This window comes from Mercenaria mercenaria, unplaced genomic scaffold (genome assembly GCF_021730395.1).
Source record: "Mercenaria mercenaria strain notata unplaced genomic scaffold, MADL_Memer_1 contig_893, whole genome shotgun sequence".
NCBI classification, from domain to species: Eukaryota; Metazoa; Mollusca; class Bivalvia; order Venerida; family Veneridae; genus Mercenaria; species Mercenaria mercenaria.
In genome coordinates this window covers 33,244-52,798 of record NW_026463805.1, presented here as the reverse complement: position 1 = coordinate 52,798, position 19,555 = coordinate 33,244, and the positions used below count along the sequence as shown (strand labels likewise).

The 19,555-nt window shown below is 33.8% G+C and overlaps 1 protein-coding gene across 3 annotated transcripts in view; it reads left to right on the top strand.

The window, feature by feature from the left end:
• Positions 1 to 19,555, top strand: part of LOC128554949 (baculoviral IAP repeat-containing protein 2-like) — a 46,351-nt gene that overhangs the window by 11,456 nt on the left and 15,340 nt on the right. For 2 of the 3 annotated variants that reach the window (XR_008369739.1, XM_053536286.1), the window contains exons 4-6: positions 2,431 to 2,484; positions 4,345 to 4,512; positions 10,136 to 10,189. Coding sequence is in view for 2 of the 3 variants with exons in the window: in XM_053536286.1 (XP_053392261.1) it covers positions 2,431 to 2,484; positions 4,345 to 4,512; positions 10,136 to 10,189 (276 nt within the window). In the remaining variant the exon portion in view is untranslated. The remainder of the gene's footprint in view (positions 1 to 2,430; positions 2,485 to 4,344; positions 4,513 to 10,135; positions 10,190 to 19,555) is intronic. The other variant, XM_053536287.1, reaches the window with a different exon arrangement.

Genomic DNA, 19,555 nt, shown 5'->3' with positions numbered 1-19,555 from the left:
TTTCTTTTATGTTGCTTTAAATGTGCTTTAACATGTATGTGGTAATTTGCTTTTTCTTCTTATTTGCTAGCTATGTTTTATGTTGCTTTTATGTGCTGTAACATGTATGTGATAATTTGTGATTTGTTCTTATTTCCTTTGTGTCAGATATGTTTTATTTACTTTAATGTGCTTTAACATGTATGCAATTTCTTACAGCTGTTTTACTTATGTTGAGCTTATTAACTTGTGTTTGTCGGAAAATAGATTTAAGCTAGTTATATATGTTGTATTTATCCGACGTTCAATAAATTTTCTTGTATCTTATATCTTGTATCTTGGAGCATACGCATTATTTTGTATCTTTAAACGTTACAGTACGGCTGTGGCACATATCAAAAAGTGAATTCATCTATTGTCTAATAATACCTGGAAGTATGTGCAGGAAGTTAGCAGTAGCAGTGAGCAGTATCAATGAGCAGACGAATATCAGAAAACGTGTAGCAGTAGCAGAAGTAACAGAAACGTAAAATTTGCAGTACGCGTAGCAGCAGTTGCAGTAGCATTAGAGTTATAAGCAGTTGTTGTAGGGGTTAAAAATCGTGAAACTGGCGGCAGCAGTAGTAACAATAGCAAAAGCAAAAATATTATATCGGCAGTAGCAGATTTGCCAGCAGAAAAGTAAGCAGCAGCAGTTGCGGTAGAAAAATCGAGAAACTGGCCGTAACAGTAGCAGTAGCAGCAGTATCAGAAGCTGCAGCAAAAATGTGCCATTTGCAGTAACCGTAGCAACAGTAGCAGAGGCAGTAGCAGTTGTAAAAATGTGAACTTTGAAGTAGCAGCAGTAGCTGTAGCAGTAGCAGTTGCAAAAATGCGAATTTTGCAGTAGCAATATCAGCAGTATCAGTAGCAAAACTGTGAAATATGCAGTAACAGTAGCAACAGTAGCAGTAGCAAAAGTGTGAACTCCCCGATAATATTTTGTCCCGCTTAATTTTTTATATATTTTCAGTATAATTGACAATCATTTACACATATACTGATGTAAGGTCTCGTTTTGGGGAGGCAGCGTTCGTATCATTTGGCTTTCTCTATTAAAGTTGCGGACTTGTAATTAGTCAGTTTCTAGATATTAGAAATGACATAAGACTCTAGCTATTGCACGTGTCATGTTTCAAAAATAATACTTAAATAGCTAAACAAACTAAACTATCTAAAACATGTGAACGCTTTTTGCTGAGTTTGGTTTGTTCTGTTTACATACACAGAAAATATTAGAATAATTCTCCTTTGAAATAATTTTTCAGACGTCAAAACATATATAAGGTAGTTTTGCACGTTTACTTAACGAGAAATGATGGTGTAACGTCATTTATCCGCAAAATGTAGAATAAGGCCTGGATTAGGTGTAATTGAAAATTATTTTAGCTGTGAGCAAATTTATCACAATGGCACTGTTACTATCTTTCTAAAGTTAAAATATGATACACGTTAAATAATTAAAAACTATGTCTTAAAGTGTGTCTTAGTGTGAAATGTGCTGTTCACTGTAATCCTGGTCAACTATCTCAATCATAACCACACGGACCTATACATTTTATTTCACCAAATTATGTACAATTGTGAGAGGTTTCATTAATATCTTCATTGTAGAAAAATAACTATCCGCGAAAATGTTTTGAAAGTAATGATTTTCCCATTATGAAAAAACAATTCGTGAGGTCAAAATTTTTCAAATTAGTCTAGCAAAACTTCAAGCTCACGGCTATCTTTTATATTTGCTGAATGTTCTAAGCATATTCTGAAGTTTTGAAAATTCAGAGTTTAACAAAATTCTACATTGTAGGAAAAATTTAGATTCGAACGTGCAGAACTCTTAAAATGGAAGTCATTTTGAGATCTTCTACAAAACTATCTAGACATATTGATCATACAAAACCAGCTGTATGACTTGATTTTCTAAAATATAAATAGTGGCAATTTCAATACACTTCATGCAGATCAGGGTAGAAAATGACAAAACAGGGCAATTCTAGGCTAGAGTTAGGAGAACTGATTGAAAATTATGTTGCGACAGCTATTTTTGGCAAAATCTGACGCGTTGTCTTATGTTACGGAAAATGCCATAAAATCTTAGAAACTGTTGATATGAAGGTAAAAGCTATATTTTTCATGCATTTTAGGTGCTTGTACATTTCAAACGAAACTTGCACAATTTTAGAAATAAAAAGATTTTTCTAATGGCACCCTAGCTTTTTATGTGTTTGCCGTTTTTGGTCAGTGCCGATCATCTGCTTTACAAGAATCTAGCTCTAGACAATGCTTTTTTCAACCCATATGTTGCCTGTGAGGCTCGACTTGATGGAAAAAGTTAATCATGTAAATCTGACTTCCTTTTGTTTCATTTTGATTGCATACGAACGTTATATTTCTTCTTTTTCTTCATTTCAGATACAAATCCTGAGTTACAAGCAACGGAAGCTGCACATTTTGAAAGAACAGAACGTAAGTTACAATGTTGATACGTTCACTGTCACTATGTCTACCTCTGCACTGAACTTGTGAAGATATTCTTTAGAGCAAACGTAAATGCCTAATTACAATTTATCATAAATTGATTCATTATTAAAAATATATGTTGATTAAACCTCTCAGTCAGCTTCTTTATTTAGAACCAATTTTCTTTTCAGTGGTAAGTATAAAGGATATTATTATTAAACCACAACGTTTAAATTAGTTCTTATAACTTATAGGTACAATCTACACTTTTACAAGACGTTCCGCTGCACTTATGATACAACTATGTTTGAGGTTATCTTCTGTATATGACTTCAACCACAAACGTACAAAAAAACCACCTAGCATCTATTCTTTATAATGCTATTTAAGATAATGTGAACGGTTACAAACAAACATGAACTTGACAAACAATAAAAGTTTCACTAACAAACGATGCTATCCAAACCTGCTATCTGTATTTTCTGGTAATTTTTAAAGTACAGTACATGTCAAATGATTTTAACTTTCTTTATATTACTATAAAATATATGGATTGGATATTAGAGACAATAAATTACTAGAGTGTCGTAGCATACTAATCCACATAATATATCCCTGAATATATGTTAGTAAGTAGTGGTTTTATATATCATTGAAAGAATTGAAGAATTGGAACATAACCTTTAACACCCGCATCTCCAACTAACAGACCTTACACTATTCCATCTCAAATTATCACACATTTAACACTTGAACTTTCATTTATCACAACCTATAAATCTTACACCTCTAATAATCACAACCTTGAAACTCTTGCATCTCCAGTTATTACGTGTTTTTTCTCTTGCACCTCCAACCATCAAAGCATTCAACATTTGCACCTCCAATTTTCATAACCTTTAATTTTTGCACCTCAAATTATCACAACCTGAAACTCTTACACTTCGATTCACTAAATCTTTACACTTTTGCACCTCAAGTTATCACAACGTTAAGCTATTGCATCCCAAATTATCACAATCTGAAACTCCTGCACCTCCATCCACTACGATATTATAATCTTCCAACACAGTTGATCACTACCTTTAACACGTGCACTTACTTCAAACTTTCACAAACTTGCACCTTTGCACCTCAAATTATCGCGAAATTGAACAACTGTTCCCCATGTTATCACAACCATAAACTCTAGCACTTCCAATTATGACAACCTTAAACTCTTGCTCCTCCAGTTATCAAATCCTTAACCTCTTACACCTCATATTTTAGGCCCTTAATGTCATGCGCTTCCAATAACCACATTTTTTAATCCTTGCAATTTGATTTGTCACAACCTTAAACACTTTCACCTCCAATTATCACCACTTTTAACTCTTGTACCTGCAATTATCACAGTCTTACCCCTTGTGCCTCCGGTTATCGAAAACTTTAACTCTTGCACATACAACTATCACGAACGAAAAAGTGTCATACATCCATCCATTACAACCTTGTACTCATGAATGGACGCTCTCTTCGATTTTGGAAGATTTTACAAACTGACAATACTACTATTAAGTGGCGATATTTCGACCAGTCCAGTTCCTGCTAAACACATTTGTGGGTTCTGCTCGAAGGCGGTGGCAAAAACACATCGTGCCGTTGTATGTGACAGATGCGAACACTGGCTGCACATAAAATGAACTTAGAAATGAAAATAGAAAAAGAGCTATCATTAGTAAATTTAATATAAATAGTGTTAGTTATGTAATTTTGCAATATATCCTTGATATAAAATCATTCTAGAGATTCTGCTGTTGATCCCATATCGATCAATAGTTTCAAATGATACAAGAATAAGGAATATCAATAACTCAAACATTTCAGCTTCTCCAAAAATGAGAAAAGACCGGATGGCTGATACCTCACTAGAGACAAATATATATTTAAGGGAGGCAACTTTTAGAACAAACTTTACCACCTTAAACGATAGTTACTCACCTCAACCAGATCCAGAAGAAGACTGGCTGCTAAATGCACATGTAGATCAACAAGGTAATGAGGAACTCGATGATGTAAATTTGAGTCTTTCAATAAACTCAGACTCTTATGATCACAATAACTCAAATTCTGATATATTTGATGAACTTCGTTCACTTAAAAATGAAAATAGAAAAAGACTTATCATTAGTATATTTAATATAAATAGCGTTCATTATAAATTTGAAGATCTAGAGGAAGTTTTGTATGATAATCTGGTAGATCTTTTTACAGTTGCTGAAACCAAAATTGATGAAACTTTTAATAACAATCTTTTTAGTACAGATGATTTTAAAATGGAACGAAAAGATAGAAATGCCCGTGGAGGCTGATTGATGACTTTTGTCTGGTCTGACCTGCCTTTTAAGCGTAGAAAAGACCTTGAGCCCAAGGATTTAGATTGTATGTTTTATGAATTCTCAATGAATAAAAGAAAACAGTGTATCCTTAGTATATATAAGCAACCATCTATGTCAGACTCTGTTTTTTAAGTCTGTTTTAGTAATTGTTTGGATAAAATATGTATGGTATTTGACCATTTGATCTGTATTGGTGACTCAAATTTTGATTAACTGGGAAAAAAGGGTAGGCCCTTAACAAATGTCTATGATAGCTTGAACCTCGGAAATATTATACGTGGACCAACCTCTTTTTCGAAAGATCCAACTTTAATTGATGTAATTTTAACAAACTCAAAAAGATTTCTCTGCAATACTGTAAACTTTAACTGTGGTTTAAGTGACTGTCATAATCTAATAGCTACATCATTGATAGAGCAATGTCAGTCTATGTCCAATACGAAAGTCACTTTCAGAAGCTATAAAGGCTTCGATGCTGATCAGTTTAACTATGACTTGTCACACGTACCTTTTCATGTAGCACGCGCATTTGATCAAGTCAATGACATTTACTGGGCACATGAATTGTTATTGAAACAAGTTGTTGATGAACATGCCCCAACTCAACAGAAAGTACCAAAACGAAATCCACGTCCGTATATGAATTCCCATTACACAAATGTTATTTATAAAACCATTATAGCCTCTAACATATATCTAAAAAAAACTGAAAACAGAAAAAATATACTCAATTACGAAATGCGAGAACAACAATAAAACGTGAATCTATTACGGTTTATTTTAGGGAAAATGTGATGGTGACCCGAAGTCGCAAGACTTCTGGCCAACTGTCAAGCCATTTTTATCTCAAACATCAGTCATGAAATCCAATAGCCAAATCATACTTTAAGATCAAGAACAAAATAAACTGATATCTGATCAAAACTAAGTTGTAGACAAAATAAATTCCTCTTATGTAAACATTGCAAAAAACATTGGTATTAATAACAATACTCCTGTAAATAAGGACCATCCTAGTATCAAAGCAATCAGCGCTAATATAAATACACAGACTTTCAATTTTGCTAAGGTTAGGCTACAGAGAAAGATATTGCAATCTGCATTAAACAATTAGACTGTAAAACAGCGGCTGGAGTTGATGCATTTCCCCAAAAATAATCAAGGCCGGAAATCCCAGACTCAACTCCCAAATTACTTCTATTGTAAACACAATTATAATATAATAAAGGAGAATTCCCCCACAAAATTAAAGCAAGCTCACGTGACCCCTATTTTTAAAAATGATTACACTTTTGTTGAAAAAACTGACCCGTCAGCATCCTACTCACACTTTCAAAATTGTATGAAAGAACAATTGGTAAACAAGTAACGAACATTTCAACTCCATTTTTTTCGTCCCTCCTGTGCAGCATTTCGAACATCTTTTTGCTGTCAGGTCACTCTTCTACGGCTATTTAAAGATTGGAAACAAGCCCTAAACGAGAACAAATATGTAGATGCGGTGCTGATGAATCTGTCTAAGGCCATTGACTGTCTGTCCCATAATCTGATTATTTTAAAGTTAAAAGTCTATAATCTTACAAATAAGGCATGCAAACTAGTAGATAGTTACCTGACAAACAGAAGCCAAAGAGTTAAAATTAATGTTAAAAGTGACTGGTTAGAAATCATTAAAGGGGTGCCCCAAGCACCAATTTTAGGACTTCTTATCTTTGATATGTTTATAAATGACATCTGTTATTTTGTACACCCATCTACTCTATACAACTATGCAGATGACAATACTGTGTCCTTCGGTCATGCAGATCTAAACACATTCAAATACCCATTAGAAACAGAAAGTAATTCTTTAATAAACTAGTTTGACATTTACCATATGCAGGTAAATCCAGAAAAAAATCAGTCTATGTGTAGGAAGCAAAACAAATAAGTTAATAAAATCTTTTCATATTGACCAAAATGAGATCATATGTGAAGATGAAGTTAAACTTTTAGGAATTAATCTCGATTACCTGTTACATTTTGACAGCCAAGTTACTAGTTTATGTCAAAAGGCAGCAAAACAACTAAATGTCCGGCAAAGGTTAAGTAAAATCTTAAATTTAGGTACTAGATTAGTTATTTTCAAAACTTTTATTAAATCCAACTTTAATTACTGTCCGTGAATTTGGCACTTTTGAAATATTCAGTATAGAGCACTTAGGATTGTTTTTGAGGAATACTCTTCCTCATACGATACATTATTAAACACAGTTTGTATGACATCGCTTCATTTAGGTAGGCTCAAAACTATTGCCACTGAAACATTTAAATTAATTCACAATATGTCACCAGAAAATTTAAGATCTCTAACAATTGTTAAAGATTCTTCTTATAATGTCAGGTATGTAAATATGTTAGAATTTCCCAGGGTATGGCAAAATACAAGTTTGAGGCTGTCAGGGTGTGGGACAGTCTGTCAAATGACATCAGGATCATTGATAACTACAAGGACTCTGTCAGACTGGTCCGTCCCTGAACTGGCCCCAAACGCAAATGTGCCATGTGTTATAGTTCCGCTTTAGTTACTTCCCCTGTGTTTCTTAGTTTTTTCTTAGTTTTTGTTTAGATTCTTTTATGCTTTGCTTGCTTTGTCATCTGAAATGCATGTATTATATAACACCAGCGCTTTTAAATGTACTTTTAATTTCTGTGTTTGTAATTCTTTTTTTTTTCCTTTTTAGCATTAGTTACAGATGTTGTATGCTAGTGATACAAATGTCTCCGTCAGTTATGTTTTAATTTGTTTTTATGGTTCTTTAACACGTATGTGATTTCTTCATTTATGTTGTTTTAATATGTTGTAAACTGTGACTTTTCTTATTTGCTAAGTGTCAACGTTTTTTTTATGTTGCTTTAAATGTGTTTTAACATGTATGTGATAAATTGTTTTTTCTTTTTATTGGCCAGCTACGTTTTATGTTGCTTTTATGTGCTGTAACATGTATGTGATAATTTGTGATTTGTTCTTATTTCCTTTGTGTCAGATATGTTTTACTTACTTTAATGCGCTTCAAAATGTATACAATTTCTTACAGCTGTTTTACTTATGTTGAGCTTATTAACTTGTGTTTGTCGGAACATAGCTTTAAGCCAGTTATATATGTTGTATTTATCCGACGTTCAATAAATCGTCTTGTATCTTTTATCTCGTATCTTGGAGCATACGCATTATTTTGTATCTTTAAACGTTACAGTACGGCTGTGGCGCATATCAAAACGTGAATTCATCTTTTGGCTTATAATACCTGGAAGTATGTGCAGAAAGTTAGCAGTAGCAGTGAGCAGTATCAATATGCAGACGAATATTAGAAAACGTGTAGCAGTAGCAGAAGTAACAGAAACGTAAAATTTGCAGTACGCGTAGCAGCAGTTGCAGTAGCATTAGAGTTATAAGCAGTTGTTGTAGGTATCAAAATTCGTGAAACTGGCGGCAGCAGTAGTAACAATAGCAAAAGCAAAAATATTATATCGACAGTAGCAGTAGCAGATTTGCCAGCAGAAAAGTAAGCAGCAGCAGTTGCGGTAGAAAAATCAAGAAACTGGCCGTAACAGTAGCAGTAGCAGCAGTAGCTGTAGCAGTAACAAAAATGTGACATTTGCAGTAACAGTAGCAACAGTAGTAATGGCAGAAGCAGTTGCAAAAATGTGAACTTTGAAGTAGCAGCAGTAGCTGTAGCAGTAGCAGTTGCAAAAATGTGAACTTTGCAGTAGCAATATCAGCAGTAGCAGTAGCAAAAATGTGAAATATGCAGTAACAGTAGCAACAGTAGCAGTAGCAAAAGTGTGAACTCCCCAATAATATTTTGTCCCGCTTAATATTTTATATATTTTCATAAAGTTGCGGACTTATAATTTGTCATGCCCAGTTACTAGAAATGACATAAGATTCTAGCTATTGCACGTGTGATGATAAAAAGAGAACCTCTAAAACAAATCGTCATGTTTCAAAAATAATACTGAAATAGCTAAACAAACTGAACTATCTAAAACATGTGACCGCTTTTGGCTGAGTTTGGTTTGTTCTGTTTACATACACAGAAAATATTAGAATAATTCTCCTTTGAAATAATTTTTCAGACGTCAAAACATATATAAGGTAGTTTTGCACGTTTACTTAACGAGAAGTGATGGTGTAACGTCATTTATCCGCAAAATGTAGAATAAGGCCTGGATTCGGTGTACTAGTAGTTGAAAATTATTTTAGCTGTGAGCAAATTTATCACAATGGCACTGTTACTATCTTTTTAAAGTTAAAATATGATACACGTTAAATAATTCAAAACTATGTATTTAAGTGTGTCTTAGTGTGAAATGTGCTGTTCACTGTAATCCTGGTCAACTATCTCAATCATAACCACACGGACCTATACATTTTATTTCACCTATGTCCAATTGTGAGAGGTTTCATTAATATCTTCATTGTAGAAAAATAACTATCCGCGAAAATGTTTTGAAAGTAATGATTTTCCCATTATGAAAAAACAATTCGTGAGGTCAAACTTTTTCAAATTAGTCTAGCAAAACTTCAAGTTCACGGCTATCTTTTATATCTGCTGAATGTTCTAAGTATATTCTGAAGTTTTGAAAAATCAGAGTTTAACAAAATTCTACATTGTAAGAAATATTTCGATCCGAACGTGCAGAACTCTAAATGAAACGGTAGTCATTTTGAGATCTTCTACAGAACTATCTAGACATATTGATCATACAAAACCAGCTGTATGACTTGATTTTCTTAAATATAAATAGTGGCAATTTCAATACACTTCATGCAGATCAGGTTAGAAAATGACAAAACAGGGCAATACTAGGCTAGAGTTGGGAGAACTGATTGAAAATTATGTCGCGACAGCTATTTTTGGCAAAATCTGACGCGTTGTCTTATGTAACGGAAAATGCCATAAAATCTTAGAAACTGTTGATATGAAGCTAAAAACTGTATTTTTCATGCATTTTAGGTGCTTGTACATTTCAAACGAAACTGGCACAATTTTAGAAAAAAAAGTTTATTCTAATGGCACCCTAGCTTTTTATGTGTTCGCCGTTTTTGGTCAGTGCCGATCATCTGCTTTACAAGAATCTAGGTCTAGACAATGTTTTTTTCAACCCATATGTTGCCTGTGACGCAAATATTTCTGATCGACTTGATGGAAAAAGTTAATCATGTAAATCTGACTTCCTTTTGTTTCATTTTGATTGCATACGAACGTTATATTTCTTCTTTTTCTTCATTTCAGATACAAATCCTGAGTTACAAGCAACGGAAGCTGCAGATATTGAAAGAGCAGAACGTAAGTTACAATGTTGGTACGTTCACTGTTATTGTGTCTACCTCTTCACTGAATTGTGTAGATATTCTTTAGAGCAAACGTAAATGCCTAATTACAATTTATCATAAATTGATTTATTATTAAAAATATATGTTGATTAAACCTCTCAGTCAGCTTCTATATTTAGAACCAGTTTTCTCTTCAGTGGTAAGTATAAAGGATATGATTATTAAACCACAACGTTTAAATTAGTTCTTATAACTTATAGGTACAATCTACACTTTTACAAGACGTTCCGCTGCACTTATGATACAACTATGTTTGAGGTTATCTTCTGTATATGACTTCAACCACAAACGTACAAAAAGCCACCTAGCAACTATTCTTTATAATGCTATTTAAGATAAATGAGAACGGTTACAAACAAACAAGAACTTGACAAACAATAAAAGTTTCACTAACAAACGATGCTATCCAAACCTGCTATCTGTATTTTCTGGTAATTTTTAAAGTACAGTACATGTCAAATGATTTCAACTTTCTTTATATTACTATAAAATATGTGGTTTGGATATTAGAGGCAATAAATTACTAGAGTGTCGTAGCATACAAATCCACATAATATATCCCTGAATATATGTTAGTGAGTAGCGATTTCATATATCATTGAAAGAATTGAAGAATTGGAACATAATAATGATAAAAGCCAAATATTACTAGAGAATATAAAGTTATTTATATGCAGGTATTGTTACAAAAATATCATTATCTTGAAATCTGTGGGATTTTATCGATTCTTATAAATCAATTTTGTCTTGCTTAAAATATGAACTAGAAAGATTAGAAACTGAGTGGTGTTTTTCAGCTAGATAAGGGATTCAACACAATTGCATTTTTTTAGATTTCTTTCAAATGAACTAGAGACAAATGCATTGTAGGTAATAATCTTATATGGTTTCACTTACTGTATCTATGGCTTCTTGTTTGTTACTAAAAGATGAGAATAATATGAGATAATTATGAACTAAACAGCATATCCCTGAGAATCTTTGACAGACTTACAAATTTTGAAAATCTATTTTACGTTGTTCTTTGTTGCTTATAAACTGTCATATGAGTCTGAAGTATTGAGCTGGTATATCTAAAGTACTGATATTTAAACAAACAATGGCAGTCTTTGTTGAGTTAGTAGGCCAATGTCCAATGAATTATACAAATCAATAAAGACTAGAAATAACATTTTGATGGAAAATTCGACGTATGTAAATAAACGATAAATAATTCATACACATTACAGAATTATGTTTAGTTTGGTCAGTACTTGTATAACACTAATATAGACCTATTTATCTAACTGAATTTTGTTTGTATTGACTGTTTCACTATAGAAATAAAACTTAATGAAAAATGATTGTAATAAAGGTTTATTTCCATCCGTCTTCCGGGCATTCTCTTAATTTTGTGTCCATTGCTGGTCTAATACTCTAGTATGTATGTTAGTAGTATCCCGATGCAGCCATACTAAGATGTGTTTTACTGTTTGTTTTCACGCAGCTTGTAAACTAGTCCTATTTCGGTTTGCATCGAATGTTTCTTTCCTAAACAGAACTACGTTTGAAACTGAATGGCTGAGAAGTCAACTTAGCTTTTGTTTAGTTTACATTATTTTGTTTGTTTAACGTCGCAGGCTATAGGTCATATGGCGACTTTTCAGCTTTATTGGTGGTGGAATACAGCAGATGCCCCTCTGTGTATCATTACAGGTGGCCACCGACTTTCCTAAGGCAGCTGGATGAATTCAGCGCCTAGAGTCAGACTCGAACCCACATGGGAGATGGACGAAGTTCCCCTAAATCTAAATTTTATTATTCCTTGATTTAGCTCAATTTTTGTTGTGATGAAATCTTATATGTTATATGAACTAGTCTCGAGGCTGCTTTCTGGAAAACCAAAAACTGGTGCCATATGAGATGTTGTCATGACACCAGTCGTGTTGAAAACACCTTTACCACATGACCAGCGTTAAAATGCCAAACAAACAAATATGCAATCTTGGTGTAGTCATCGCGCAAAGGTACATAGTTTAAAACCTCTAAACTATACTGATAAAAGTTAAAGTATATATTATTTAGTCTGTAAAATCACAACAGGAATGTATCAACAGAAATCACTAATTTAAAGAGTGTTATCTATATATACAAGTAAATAAGGAGAATATCTGTAAGTACATTGAATCATAGTGATTATAACAACTATGTTACTAGAACTTACCAATGGTCACCCGCTATGCCCTAGGAATAAGGTCAGTAATTCGGTCGAAAATGTGCTTCCGTGGTGTAGTCGAAAGATGCGCCATTTTTTGGGTAGCAGACCACAACTGACTGGCATTTCACTAGGAACTATTCAACCCCCTTTTTTTCTTTTCATTTTTTCGTAAATTTGTGATAGAACTTTCATGAAAAATAGGTGTAGGAAAAAGTGATGTTCTCTAAAGATACGTAAAGACGACATGAAGTTGTCGTTTTTTATATGAAACAAAGAAGGATTTGAATTACTGACCTTTAACCCCTATCTTTTTATTGCATTTTATATGATATTTTCCGCTTGAGTAAACAACAGAGTTATATAATATGAAATTAGTCTTCTAATTAATTGTATCCTCTTATATATGAAGTGAGAGAAGTTCATATCAATTTACTAACCAAAATGTCATCAAATTGAATTAATTCATTTTCTTTATATATTTCAATTTTCAAATGGCAGTCATAAATTGAGTCGGAATATAAGGGAAATTTAACAGCTTGTCCGTCCGACAGTGTTTGCTAACTAATCTACTCTCAATGTTTGATAATAAGGTGTGCCCTACACAAGGTGAAAGTTGTACTTATTCCATTGTTAGAAAAAAGTCATAACAAAATTCTGCAAACTTTATTTGATATCCACAGTCTTTATATTCACATGAACATGATCCTATGAGTGGGAGAATTTGTTTGGCATCGTCTCCTGAAAGTCTGGGAATGTTCATGCAAGTGTTGTAGACCAGTGCAAACTTTTTGGTGATGGATACGGGAGAAAAAACTCGTTTTGCGCCGCCTCTTGAAAGTCTGCCTTGTTGTTATAAAAACTCACGTGAAAAGATATTGTTACAAAGTATACGAAAACTTATTTTGGTAAATAAAAAATTCTGGCGATATTCTTGATAAACGTAGAATTAATAATTACAAGATGTCTACAGTCATTTGAATACCACTTTTCCACATAACTTAATAAATGAAACACTAACTTCCCATCGAAACAAATTGTTCAACCCTTGTCGCAGATTTATTTTTATATCGTCATGAAAGAGATTTTAAATTGGGTCAGATACACAGGCATACATTATTACTACATTTTATAATACATCACGGTATCTAGATGATATACTTAATATGGATAATCCGTTTTTGCTCATTTTGTTGATACTATTTATCCCCGAGAGCTGAAGTTAAGTAAAACTGACAACTCGGATACTTCTGCTTCATTTCTACTTTTACATTTCCCTAACTTTATACATACTAATATTTATGACAAGAGGGATTATTTTAATTTGAGTATTGTAAATTTCCCCAATTTGGATGGCGATATACCCTAAGCAACATCTTATGGGATATATATTTCTCAATAAATTCGGTTTGCAAGAGCGTGCAACCATGTTGAGGATTTCAATTAAGGTTTAGCAGTATATCACAAAAACCACAGAATTTTTTAGAAAACAAACAACATCTTTATAAACAACCCATCTGTCCAATACATTTTTACAGTTCTGTCCCGAAGAATCGGATACTTAAAATATTCTAAAAGAGTTGTCACCCTTTAAAAAAGAATTCCATTTGTAAAGAAATAAACGTAAACAATTTTCAAAAAGGATGATAAACCTAGTTATGTAAAGTTTAAGCACCCATACATTGTTGCAAATGCATCAAAACGAAGACATGTAACAGCTTTTGTAAAGATGGTGAGTTTTAAAAGGCGTTGAATTGTCCAGACGTGTGGCCCCTTCATGCAGTCTTCTTCCGAAATTCAATACATACATGAGTAAATTGAGAATGGTTTTGTAGAATGATAGTAATGTTTTATATGCTGTTATTTTTTCATGTAAAACAATTCTTTCTTTCTTTGATTTGGTGATTTTCGAACTTTCATCTCCGAAACATGGACCTAACTCTTAACGTAATCAATGTATTACAAATACGCTTCTTCAATAGGGCTACCGTTATCATAAAATACATAAATACCCTGCTAAATTTTACTATCATAATTCAAATTTGGTATCAAAATAAAATACATATTTAATGACATTTCTGTGGGTAATATATCAAAACCCGTTTTTATGGGGATGTGGTTTACAAACTTCGTAAGAGTTGGGGTCATTGCAATTTTCCAATTGTATTTAGTTAAGTAATGAAATGTTTTATTAAAAGAGGTTATGGCCCGACTGTTTTGAGACAGGACGCATGTTTGGTGTTCAGCTTTTATACATTTGGACGCTACGCTTTCTTCTTTGATTTTGCCTGAAGGAACAGGTGGAGGACTGATAGGTAGTTGACTGAGCTATTTTGATTTCTTCCTTTTGGTCTGATTCGTGGGGCTCTTAAGGGTGTTTTCCTTGTTGCTCTGTCTGCTGCAAAGGCATCGAGTACATGCGTTTTAGGTTCCAAGGATTGCTTTTATATAAATATACAAGAGCATTTTTGTGTTTCATATTACATGCATTCTGTTGACTTTTGAGTATGTTAGGGTTTCACCTGGCGGGGATTAAATTTATTTACACTGTCCTGTGACCTTGGAACAAGGTGGGGATAGGAGTGAGGTTAGGTGCACCATAAACCGGTTTAAGCTCCCATTGGTGGTTTTGCCACTGACCGTTCCAAGGCGGTGTCCCACTCTGTTCCTTTATTGGTTCGTTTTGTCCTAGTGTGTTAACGTATTTGTGTTTGTGTGTGATGGTCGTGTGCGCGTCCGCGTGCTGATTTTACGTCGTTTTGGGAGGCTGCGTTTTTAGAACGTGCCTTTCCCTGTTGGATAATCATCCTTGTTTTTTCCTTTAAATGTTGCAGAATAGTGCAAATTGTGCCTTCTTCAGATGTGTTTGGAAGAAGTAATCTAATACCCTTAGTACGACGGGCACACTTTTATACAATCTCGTCAGGCATACGTATGGTTTTGACAACACAGAAAGTGCGCCACACGACCTTCAGCTTTTCCTGGAAGCAAAGAAAATGAAAGTAAACAGGCTAAACTTGAAAGCGAAAGTCGCATTTGCATTGGTCAATAGTCAGGGCTCACGAACAGGGGTCACCCCGTCTAAATGTATGTTCGTGGACTTCTTTTTGGGGGCTAAAAGGGAGTCAATTTCAGTTTTTTTTTTCTATCGATTTTAAAATACCTTGCCTTAGGACGGCATGTCAGCTTTTCATCTACGACAAAAATTTAACACGGAATAAACACAAATCCCACAGGGGCCCGTAACGGAGCATGGGTATATGGAGATTTTTGGAACTTTATCAAATCGTTCAAGAGGTCCTTTTTGATGTTGTCTTAAAGTATCAGTATAAACCTTGGATGTTAAGTATTTCCGTATTTACAAGACATTTCAGAAATAGTTTCAAAATGAGTTTCGTGTAATAAATGTTGATTCTACGGAAACGTAAAAGGGCCATCAGACGCTAATGTATTTTATTATGTTACAGGCGCGGGAAGGATATGGAACTCACTTCTGTAAATTTGTGGAGGTCATATAGGGAATAAACACTTCATGCATTCTTCAAATCTAAATGAAATATCCCGTTGTAGGCAGTAAACAGCTGTTATTGGGTACTAGTCATTCTTTTTTTCAAGTGATTTTCCCTATTCGTTAAATTGGCTCGTTTGGAATTCTTTTAAGGTCACTGATAACCCATCGCTCATCCCACTGCACAGGGCTGTCTGTTACGTTCTGGGGTGGTACACCACCTCCTCCTCTCAGACAGCTTGACTAATAATGGTCTCGAAACTTCTGGAGGCTCTAATCTAGTCAGAATATTTTTTAACATGTGATTACTTCTGTTGATTGCGTACTTCCACACTTCCTCACTACAATAGTCACCGATAAACTTAAGATCGGATGCCGTGTCCTTTATTGTTTTAAATATAGGATCACCCAGGAGAGGGAGAGAATTGATTCACAGTATAAAGTCACTAAAATGTCTTGCCATCTTTTTCCTATATGTTTCTATCGAATTGCGGAAAATACGTATTAATGCAACGTCTACAGTCACGTCCTCTGTATCCAAGTAATTGTGCATTTTATCTTCGTATTCCGACTGCCGTTTTCTAAAAAGTTAAATCAATGCCCTTTACTCAAGGATCCCCATACTCCTTGTTGGTTTAGTATCTTATATTCTCCTTATTGCTGTTTAACGTCTTTTTCATCCTTGCTTTCTTGTTTTTTCGGGAACAGTGCCGGTACTCCTGCGCCTCATTGAGTACGTAAGCAGAGGAAATATAAAAAATATTCTTTCCAAGGTGTTCGGGAGTTAGAAGAAATTGATTATTCTTGTATGAAATGTCAAAATGTTCACATGTCAAATTTTTGCGAAAATAATTACTAGACGAAATATCATGTTGCCACATATGAAAACAATGCAAACCGATGAAAGTAAATCGAACGCCACGAGTTCAACGTATGACAAAGGTGGACGAACAGAGTGATAAGGAAGATGCAAAAAAATCCACCGACGAGGAGTGTGTACTGCCGCAAACGAGTCCATCTTCATGAGAGGGAGCATTCTACAATTGTGCACATCTCAAACTGTACAAAGTGTTTGTCAGACTCTGCAGTTGTTAGACCTAGTTGATGCCAGACTGGCTGAACGTAGTGGGAAAATATCTCAAATTAAAGATTTACGCCAATATGGCCGCCTAAACTTCCAAATCATACCATTCATACTGACAACACGGAATATTTCCATTTTACAAAAATGGTACAAGTTTTGGTACTAATTTCGGTTGTACAATATATAAGAATATATAACATAATATACTTTTTGAGTAAAAATAAATACATGTTTTGCAAAATACTAATAAAAATATTTGCAAAACAAAAAGATAAAGGCAGTTTTATTTTTACCTATATTAATTCTTTAAAGCTCATTACTTTTATTTGATTAATTATATTTTTCAAGTGTTTTGAAAAGTTACGTTTATAGTATGTATATTAAATAGTTTTCGAAGAATCTAAACTGGCTGTCCATCTAGATTTGATTAATACAGATACGTACTGACGAGGTTTTTTTCTGTTGTAAGTAATAGCATAGCGATTTAATATCCCATAATTATTTTTGTACCATTTCATATATCAGTGATTTACCATATCCTGTTGAAAGAAAAATCAGTGAGCCTTTCGCCAAAACAAACCCTTTTATACATTGGTATTGTTTTGATTTAAGATCTAAAATTTAAACTTCTTTCTTCATTTATTTTGAAAAGTGCAATTTTAGTGCATAATGAAAATTCATGATTCTGTTTAAATCCATTATCACTTGTAACTATTATGTGTTTTTCTTCAATAAACAATAAGACTGACTTTCTTATAAAGCATGCGCTCGTGTCGATCTTTTTGTTTTCATCTGCAGTATTATATTCTAAATATACTAAATTTGAATATTTACACTTTGACATTTTTGCTAATCCGTTGCCACCCTCTGTTTTTAGATTAAAAGTATTTACATTTTAACTCCTCCGTTGCCATTCTTACGTTGCAGTATCCATGGTATCTGTACTTTACTTATCAGTATTCATCTTTTGACTCCTCCGTTACTTTCAGATGTATTTAAGTCATCAATATTTACATTTTGACACCTTCGTTGCCACATGTGTTACCATCCGGTGTATTTTTTAAGTTATAAATATTCACATTTTGACTCCTCTGTTGCCATCCAGTAAAATTTTAACTAAAAATACATTTTGACTTCTCCGTTACTATGCAATGTACTTAAATTTTCAAAATTTCTATGTTGACTCCTCCGACGTCATTCTGTGTTAATTGTATATTTTGTTATTCCTGACTTGCCATCCTCTTTATATTAGATTTCATTATTTACATGCTGACTCCTCCGCTGCCATCCTGTTCATCTTTATTTTGAACTTTTACATTCTGGCTCCTCCGTTGCCATCCTGTTTATCTTTATTTTCAATATTTACCTTCTGGCTCCTCCCATTCGAAGTATTTTAGTTTTCAGTATTTACATTTTGGCTCCTCCGTTGCCATACTATGGTTTTTATTTTGATAATTTTATTTTGACTACTCCGTTGCCATCCTGTGTAGTGTCGTTTTCATATTTTCATTTTGACTCCTTTGTCAGCATCCTGTATATTTCACCGTTTGCATTTTGGCTCCTACGTTGTCTTTCTGTATGTATTTATTTTCACTGTTTATATTTTCACTTCTCCGATGCCATTTTTTAGTATCTATATTATGATTCCTTTATTTCGACACTGTGACAGTATATCCGCTCATTGTTTTGCCTTCTTCATTGGAACCATTTCTAATAGTGTTACGCCTACCTTACGCGTAGCTTTAATGTTAAAAGCCAGTCTAAGATAACTGCGTCAGGGAGTCGACTCTTTGGCTAAGTGGTTAGGGCATTAGACTTTCACCCTAGCGACACAAGCAAGTATGATTTTTCGTCATAAAATGTTATGCTCTTTGTTTTGTTACGCCTTAACCATCGTAACATGAGGGCTCGTCCGACACATTATCATACACGTATTATTAAATTATTGACAATTGGTAGTTATGAACAAAGCATAAAAAATATCATAAAGAAACGTTAGCAATATTGTATATATTTATATCGCGTGACACTATGTAATTACCATAAGAAAACATTACAAATCACCGCGATAACCGTTCTTTACGAGTTATCAAATATCAAGTTAACTGAACCGACAAGTAACACTATAGAATTCATACCATTTGTTGTCTTTCAGACATATATTATAACCAATTAAATGGATTATTGAATCAGATATGGATGACCTCCGAGTACAATTTGTAAAAACAACACGTCTACCTTGTAGCGTAATATCACTAAAACAGATCGACGATAGCTTCTTGTTTGCTAGGCTAGTGGAGATATGTTTTTCAGCATGTCCGGCTAACTAAGCCTAGCTCTTTTTAAATAGATAGCTTGTTTTAATATATCCGTCGTGCCAGACATTTCCAGTGCATGAACTGGATTTCGACTCCCCGGAACTCTGGATTAGGTATCAATCGTATTACCACTAGGCCAGTTTAGATAGATTTTCGCACACCAGAGGTGCTATGGTTCCCTCGTTGATTATCTGGCACATTTCGTAGATACTTTT